Source organism: Aythya marila (assembly GCF_965140915.1).
Source record: "Aythya marila genome assembly, chromosome: 13".
NCBI classification, from domain to species: Eukaryota; Metazoa; Chordata; class Aves; order Anseriformes; family Anatidae; genus Aythya; species Aythya marila.
The window spans coordinates 1,796,181-1,804,831 of NC_139054.1; the positions used below are offsets into that span (position 1 = coordinate 1,796,181).

The 8,651-nt window shown below is 53.5% G+C and overlaps 1 protein-coding gene across 1 annotated transcript; it reads left to right on the forward strand.

Moving 5' to 3' along the window:
• Positions 1 to 3,682: 3,682 nt before the first annotated feature.
• On the forward strand, positions 3,683 to 8,387 carry TBX22 (T-box transcription factor 22; the record flags this gene model as incomplete). Its single annotated transcript, XM_082770503.1, has 8 exons — positions 3,683 to 3,818; positions 3,928 to 4,057; positions 4,313 to 4,414; positions 4,488 to 4,662; positions 4,740 to 4,904; positions 5,002 to 5,066; positions 5,144 to 5,229; positions 7,777 to 8,387. The coding sequence occupies 8 exons, from the start codon at positions 3,683 to 3,685 to the stop codon at positions 8,385 to 8,387; spliced, it is 1,470 nt and encodes a 489-aa protein (XP_082626629.1).
• Positions 8,388 to 8,651: the final 264 nt, after the last annotated feature.

Consider the following 8,651-nt stretch of genomic DNA (forward strand, 5'->3'; position numbering starts at 1 on the left):
GAAATCCCAGAGCCCTGGCCGTGCTCACAGCGTGCATCAGCGCGTGGTCGCACCCTGCTGCACAGCACCACTCCTCACCCCTCGCCCCTGGGCTCTGCAACACCTCGGTTTGGTCCTCACACCTCGCCCGGATCCCAGGCCGGGGTTCATCAGAGTTCATCAGGGGCCAAATTAGAGCGAGAGCGAAATTAAAGCTATGCTGTGGGACCTGACATTCGAGCACTTGAGGGGAAACAATCTCATAAGCGCCGCTCTGAACTACTACGGGTGTTTCCTGCTGGGATTTACTCCGTCCTTGGGAGCGTTTTGTTCCGTGATTGCCTGCTAGGAATATTCATTACTCTGTTAATAAGCAATCACTTAATGATTCAAATGAAGTGGCAGTCACACTCATTAAAATTACTGCTTGGTGCTTACAGAGGCGAGTGCCACCGAAGCCAGGACGGAGATGCTGCAGCTCAGCTCCACCTCTGCTTGGGTTGCAGCCTGCGGGTCACCAGCATGGTGAGAAGCTGGTCCTGGTCAACAAACACGGCCAGAAGCTGGTCCTGGTCAGCCAGGACACTCCGAAACTGGTCCTGAGACAGCCGTGAGGCTGCCCCATGGCAAATTTCACCTCCCCCTCTACTGCCGATAGCAGCAGCTGATGGCAGCACGCTGCCACTCGTAAGGTGTTTTTCTTTCAAGAAAATGCCATCGCTTGCTCTCTGGAATATTAGATTTTAGCTTGCATTTCCTCCGTGTCAGGTTTGCCCCTGTGAGATTGGAGGAAGCGTGCTCCTTGATGTTTACATGGCAGGAAAATACCCCAGGGTCAGAAGACCCAGGCTCAGCAAGCAGGCGCAGGAGGGCTTTGTGGAGGCACAGGGTGACACAGAGCCGTGCCTCCCTGGTTAGAAACCACCTGGAGGGCAGCACCAGCTGCAAAAAGGGCTGCCAAAAAAAACAAAAAAAAAATGACCCCAGGACGTGCCGTGCTTGTCTTTGACCGCTAAATGTCTCAGTTAGGAACAGGGAGAGCAGGCAGTTTTGAAGGGGTTCGACACAGATGAAAGATACAATGCTACCAGTTCTGTTGTCATAGTCAAAATATTTGTTAGCATATGATTTTGAGTCTCTTTTAGAGGTTTTCTATTCTGTCATTCTGCTATTAGCTGCGAGCATCTTTCCTATTAGCATCATAAGGAATGTACAGGTTTGCAAGACCAGAAAACGGTTTTTTATTTTTCAAAATGTAAAAGGAAAGATTTTCTTGCTCACGGTTCTTGAGGCAGAGAACAAACCGTCCTTCCCAGTCCTTCCATTGAACCTGAAGAAGTTTCAGCACCAAATTTATATTCACAGCTTTACATAAACCTACGACGTATCAGGTGGAGATACAAAAGATTCAAGCTTTAGACGTGTAATGCAGAGCACGTGGCTTTTAAGTGTCACGTATTGCCCCTAAGCCACAAGTCGAGTTCAGTTTGGTGCTTGTTTGTTTGTGTGTTTTGCTTTGTTGAATGCAAAGTAAATCTTGGCAGAACCAAGCGCTGCTTCAACATAATTAAATGTCTCAAAATCTGCCCAAAAACCGACCAGAAAAGTCTGCGTTTGGAATTTACCTGTGTGCTCTACCAGATTAATGGTCAGTAGTAAAAGATCATTTTAAAGTTAAGCAAACATTTCTGGGGTATTGTATAACGCTTGCTTTAAAATTAAGTTAGTTAATCTGAACTTTATGCCAAATGATTATTTGCTCGATTTTCTGATGACGGTAATATATTACATACCACCACATAATTTGGTAAAGACAATAAGATTACAAAGCCCGAGAACGCTCTGAGTCAGTCCTTGACGGATTAAAGCTCTCCAAGGCCCCTGAAAACACTTCCCTGACATATTAATTTGACCTAAACCTCCAAAATGTTCCTGATTATATCATCTCGGTTGTCCTTTATTTTTGTTTTATTTTTCATTGTAGGAAATTAAAAAAGGGTCGGTTGATCCTCGTCCAAGTTCTTGAAATGTGTTGCAATGCTGAGGAAATAAAAGATTACTTGAAATACTTTTTAATAATATGTCATGTCAGCAGAGATAAAAGTTCACACTCGGTGCCCTCAGCTGGCTTCTATCAGCGCCGTGAGGAGCGCAGCCGGCGTGGCCGTGCTGCAGTAAGGACCAGGGCTTCGCCTGGCTTTAAACCACGAGCTGATGCCGTTCTCATTACCAAGATGTTTATGAAATGCTTCATTTCTCTTCCTAAAAAGAAACAAAAATCTGCATAGGTGCAGCCGACCCCACCGCGGGTCCCAGCCTCCTCCCCACCCTGCCCTCTGCCAGCCTCTGCCCCATGGATGGAGACAGGGATGGGGACAGAGACAGGGATGGGGACAGAGACAGGGATGGGGATGGGGACAGGGATGGGGATGGGGACAGGGATGGGGATGGGGACAGGGATGGGCATTAGAAGCAGTGCTGTCAGTTTTCCCAGATGAGCTCAGCTGGATCTTTCTGTGCCTCGCCGTCAGACCTGGATACTCGCTCACAGCTCCCGGGTCGGGCTGCGGAGCTGGGCGCCGAGCTCTGGCCTTCAGCCCCAGCAAGAAAAAAACGGAGTTTGGTGTGTAAATGTGTGGGGAAATGCACAGATGTGAAAAAAATGGTGTACATGAGCATCGGTGTGAAAAACCCACCATAAGCGGAGCAACGAGCATCCTTCAAATGGGCATTTGGGGACGTGGCATGGGGTTTGGGGCACAGTTTGGGTCTCAGGTGAAGGCTCACCTGCCCTGCCCGGTGCTGTGCCAACACTTCCCACAGACCTGCCTTCCTTTTGGGGTCGGCTGGGTGCCTCCCAGCCCGGGTAGCAGCCCCGAGGGCGGCAGGGAGGGGGGGTCCCGCCTGTTGCCCCCCCGGTTCCCCTGCCCGGGGCCGTCCCCCCGAGGGCTTTGGGCGCTGCGGGGCGCGGGGGGGAGGCTGCTGGGGGGGCTCCGGGGGCGGATCAGCCGGCTTCGTGCCCCTAATGCGGTGCAGCTGCCGCCGCTTTGAAGCGGGGCCGTGGAAACATCCCGGGGGTCATGCCAGAGCGGGCCGGGCTGGGGCGGATTTTCTGTCTTTAAAAAACAAACAAGAAAAAAAAAAAAAAAAACTGACGACGGGGGGGGGCAGAAGCGGAGCAGCTGGGCCGGGGGGGGGCCGGGAGAGCCGAGTCGCAGCCGTCCCTCGGCCGTCTCATTCCCCCCCCCTCCCTTTTTTTTTTTTTTTTTTTTTTTGTGCTGGTTCTGGTTAAACGTTATTTGCACTTTTGTTGGAAAAGTGGCCCCTAGTGTGCAATTATGTCAAATTTCTTTGAGTTTTACAATTTAATGGAGAACAGTAACTCTTTTATTGATCCTAGACGGGGCCGGCTCCTCTTCCCCCGCTCTTCCCCTCCGCCGCCCGCTTTTTCCCCTCCCTCCCTCCCCTCCTCCCCCGCCCCAGCCCCACGAAATGCCACTCCGGCTTTCTCCTGCTCCCACCACTTTCCAAAACAAACAGCGGGAGCCGCAGCCTCCTCTCGCCTCGCTCGGATGCGGGCGGACCCCGCCGCTGCCCCCCGACGGCGCGGGCCGGGACCCCGCATGGAGCGGCCGCCGGGAGCCCCGCCGCCCCGCTGAGCCCCTCGGCGACCCGGGGGGGCCCCGGCCCGGGGGAGGGGGGCATGGCGCTGAGCTCCCGGGCTCACGCCTTCTCGGTGGAAGCCCTGGTGGGGCGCTCGGCCAAGAGGAAGGTGCCCGACGGGCGCGACGAGGACGTCGGGGCCGGCTGCAGGCAGAGCCGCAGAGCCCCGGAGCCGGGTTGGTAGCGTCGGGGGGTCGGGGGGGAGCTTAAGGGGAAGGGGGGGGGGGGGGGGGGCAGGCTCGGCAGCCGCCCCGGCGCCCCCTCCGCTTTGTGTTCCCCCCGCAGAGAAGCGGCCCAAGGCCGGAGCCGAGAGCCGGGAGGTGAGGGACGAGGTGCAGGTGGAGCTGCAGGGCTCCGAGCTCTGGAGGAGGTTCCACGAGATCGGCACCGAGATGATCATCACCAAGGCCGGCAGGTAGCGGCGGCCCCCCCCCCCTCCAGCAGCTCCGCAGCCCCCCCCCAACCCCTCTCCTTCCCTCCTCCGCTTCTCCTTCCTCGGGGCTTCCCCCCTTTTATTTTTGCTTTTTTCGTTCGATATTTTTCGTTCGGTATTTTTCTTTCGATGCATTTTTCCCCCCCCTCTCCGACCTCCCTTTCATTTTTCAACCTCGTCGCCGTTTTAAACGCGTCCCCCCCCCCCCCGCTTCTGACGCCCTCCCCGTGCCCGCAGGAGGATGTTCCCGTCGGTGCGGGTGAAGGTGAAGGGGCTGCAGCCGCTGCAGCAGTACTACATCGCCATCGACGTGGTGCCCGTGGACTCCAAGCGCTACAGGTACGGGCGGGCACCGACGGGGCGGGCACTTGGGGGGGGTCCCTGCGGATCCTGACGGCGGCCGGCGGCCCAGGTACGTCTACCACAGCTCGCAGTGGATGGTGGCGGGGAACACGGACCACTCGTGCATCACGCCGCGGCTCTACATCCACCCCGACTCGCCCTGCTCGGGGGAGACGTGGATGAGGCAGATCGTCAGCTTCGACCGGGTGAAGCTCACCAACAACGAGCTGGACGACAAGGGCCACGTAGGTGCGGGGCAGGGCCGGGGCGGCCTCGTCCCGGCGGGGCCGTCGGGGCTGAGCGCGCCCTCCCTGCCGCACAGATCATCCTGCAGTCCATGCACAAGTACAAGCCCCGCGTGCACGTTATCGCCCAGGACTCCCGCTTCGACCTGGCTCAGATCCAGTCGCTGCCGGCCGAGGGGGTGCACACCTTCTCCTTCCAGGAGACCGAGTTCACCACCGTGACAGCCTACCAGAACCAGCAGGTACCCGCGGCCGCCCCCACGGGTGCAGGGCACGGGTCCGGACCCCCCCACACACACACCCCAATAAATGGCCCCTCTCGTTCCCCTTCCCCCGCAGATCACGAAGCTGAAGATCGACAGGAACCCCTTCGCCAAAGGTTTTCGGGACCCCGGCAGGAACAGGTAACGGCCGCCGCTCGTCCCCCCCCCCCGTCGGGGTCCCGGTCCCGCCGCGGCGCTCAGCCCCGTGTCGCCCGCAGGGGAGTCCTGGACGGGCTCCTGGAGCCCTACCCGTGGCGGCCCCCCCTCGCCCTGGACTTCAAGGCTTTCGGCGCCGACAGCCACGGTGAGTCCTGGGGCTCCCGACGCCCCCCCGACGGCCCCCGACGGCCGCAGGCTCCGGGCGATGCTCGGGGAGCGCCCCTGGGAAGCGGCCGCGGGGCAGGGGGGGGACAAAGAGGGGACAGGGGGGACACCGGCAGCCTCTCTTTTATTATTTTATTTTTTATTTTTTTTTTTTCCCGAAAAATGCGCTTCCCGCAGGAGGGAAAGTGGCCGCCCGCTTCGGTGCCGCACTCCCGCAGCCCGTCAGGGAGGGGCAAGGAGGGGGGAAACCGAGCACTGAGCACAAACTGCCCCGGCTGGCACCCGCAGGGGGCTCTTACAGCCCCCCGGCAGCCTTTGGAGGTGTTCCTGTGAAGTGGTTTTTGTTAGCGCCGAAGGAAAAGCCGACAGAGCTTTTGCACCCTGGAGCGCTCCGGTTTGGGGTTAAAGTCGCCGGTTTTGCTCTCCTTTATGTTACCAGCTCTTCAAATTTGTAATGGTGCACACCCAATCACTCCAGTCTCCGTAGGAAAATGCTGGAAAAGAAAAAAGAAAAAAGAAAAAAAAAAATCGTGCTGTATGGGCGTAAAAATGCAGAGATAAAAAATCAGGCTCTGGAGAAATTAAGAGGTTTACCAGATTGCAAAAAGAGCTACTTTTTATTTTTATTTATTTATTTATTTAAATAGAAAAAAAAACATTTCTAAAGTAAAAAGCTCTCTTTGAACCTATTGGGCAGGCTGTGGATTGGAGAGGAGCTGATGGACAGGCTGCAGTGAGGAATGAGAAAACCAGCACAGCTTTTGCAGTTTTTATTATACAGATGCTAAAATATTAGGGCTTCTTGGGATTTCTTTTTTTACTAGCTGTAACATAATTGGCATTTTTTTTTAAGGGTCAATTTTCTGGAATGATGTAAATATAACAAAATCCCCATTTCCACTAATAAGAAAACTGCATTTCTGAAAAAGAAAGAAAGAAAGAGAGAAAGAGAGAAAATGAAAGAAAACGAAAAGGAAAGGAAAAAAGAAAGGAAAAAAAAAAAGAAAAAAGAAAAAAAAAAAAGCTGAAATAAAAATCCTGAATCCCTAAAGCTAGAAGACAAATTAAAAGGAAGCATGAATGATATGATGAAGAAAAAAATGGCAACAAACTTGGTATTTTTAAGCCTCGTAGAAATGGCAGAAAGGGCCAGCTATTTGGGCTGCTCTGTGCTCTCCACCATTACCCCCAGTCCCAAACTGGTACTTGGAGCTGTGGGATGCTACTGCTTAGGATACCTTGAAGTCAGTACTGCCTAGAGCAAGAATGCCGTGCTCTAGCTAGCTTCACAGGGACTCATTTGCTGCCTCATGCTCACAAATATTGGCTTCGTTGCACCCTTTTACATGTCTGAAAGCCCACAAATCCTGGGAGGCTGTCAGGATGCGTGCACCAGGAGGAGCCCAGCTCCCTGCGTCCTCTCCCACCGATGTCAGTCCGCAAGCAGCCGCTGACATCAGTGGTGAAGGGGCGAGACACTAAAATCGAGCATTCCAGGGCTATTGCGAAGAGGTGCTGATGGTGCTTACCAGACCTGGAGGATCCTCTGCAAGCTGGCAAAAATTAATTTGTCTTCAATTAAGTCTTCAATCTGTGTGTGCGTTTTTTTTTTTTTTTTTTTTTCTTGTTTGTTTGTTTGTTTGTTTGTTTTGGTTTGGTTTGGTATTTTTTTGTTTTGTTTTGTTTTTTTTGCTCTTGTTGGTGGGTATTTTTTTACTTTTTTTTTTTTAACTTTTTTTTTTTTTTCTGTTAGATTTCATATACTAACTGACTTTGTTAAGAAACAAAAAGAAGTGTGGGGAAAAGCCTCTGAAAGAGCATGATGATGAACGTGAAGCTGCCGCTCCGGGCGCTGCTCGGAGGCGCGGTGCCGAACAGTGGTGTTACACACACGAGCAGCCTCGAGAGCGCTCGCCACGTGTGAAGTAAACTGGTGTCGCTTTTCGACCAAATTATGAAAGTGTCCATTGATTCGTTTCGGAGAAGAGAATGTCAAAATGACATGTGCGTTTAAGGCTCCGGCAGACACCGAGAGGAGTCGAGTGTGTGTTTCAAATTGCATGGGAAGCCAAGCAAAATTAGTCAATTCCTGTGAGCAGGAAGGTACAAAAAAATTCTCCATCAGGCTGAATACATTTTTTTGTTCTTATATACGTGGGGAAAAGCTGCCTATAATTTGTACAAAAAGTAGGGAACTGAAAATGGCAAGTGTGTGCGTCTAACAGGAGGTTATCGGTCGTGCAGCGAGGCGCAGACCCAGCAGGAACCTGTTGGCGTGGAACTGAACCTCATCATTATCCCACCCAAATTAATGGCATTGGACGGGTCTGAATATTCCTTAGACGAGCACCAAGTAACAGCAACGTGTAACTTAGGGAGAGGTCTTCCCATTTTCCAGGAGCTGGCTTTGGGGCTGCTTTGTGTTGGGATGGAGCACAGCAGCGGGGAGATGCGGTGGGAGCAGGAGTCCACCAAGGGCTCCGCGTTCGCGGCCATCACTGTGGGTGATTTCTGTTCCTGGTTTCAGGTGGGAGCTCCAGCTCTTCTCCAGTGACCTCCAGCGGTGGGACGCCCTCTCCTCTCAACCCGCTGCTTTCCCCGTCGTGCTCCCCGCCTGCCTTCCATCTCTCAGCGAGCAACATCGGCGTGCCGTGCCCCGAGACCTACCTGCACAGCCTCAGCCTGCCCCTCTACTACAAGATCTGCCCCGCGAGCTTCCTGAGGCAGCAGTCCCTCATCTTCCCCAGCCACGAGAAACTGGGAGGCGCCAGCCCGCCGGCTTTGCCCCACTTCATGGTGGATATGCCAAAACTCTCTGCCCTCGGCATAACGAGCCTGAAAAATGGTAAATCCGAAGACTTAAACGGGCAGTGCCTTCAAGTACCCGGTTCTGCTAGTCAAATGCTGTATGGATTACATGCATCTGGAAACATTTTCCCATCAAGTCCCATTGCTCGGGAAGCACTTAATTGTTCTTTACATCCTCCATATGGCTTGTACGGCTATAACTTCTCTGTGCCATCTAGACTGATGAATGCAGCAAGCCATTTCAAAGTGAGTGACAGCATTCCAGCTTCTTTGAGAGATGGCAGATGCAATCACCCTAACTGGCACTCGACAATTAACCATTGCCTTTAGTGGGATTTTGTACTATCGCTAAGCATGGGCGTGTAAAGCGAGCCCGTTCTTCAGCCGTACCCAGGGGCTTGCTAATTTCCGAGTACGAAATACTGCACGGGGCAGGAGCGGTTCATTTTTGGTGGGCAAAGGTGTCGTATCGCCGGGAGTGTGGAGGATCTGGGAGCGAGGATTTGCGATGATCCCCAGCAAGGCGATACCTGTTGGTGGTATTTATGTCGCGGTGGTAGGTTTAAGAGCGAGCTGTACAGTCACCTTTTTCAT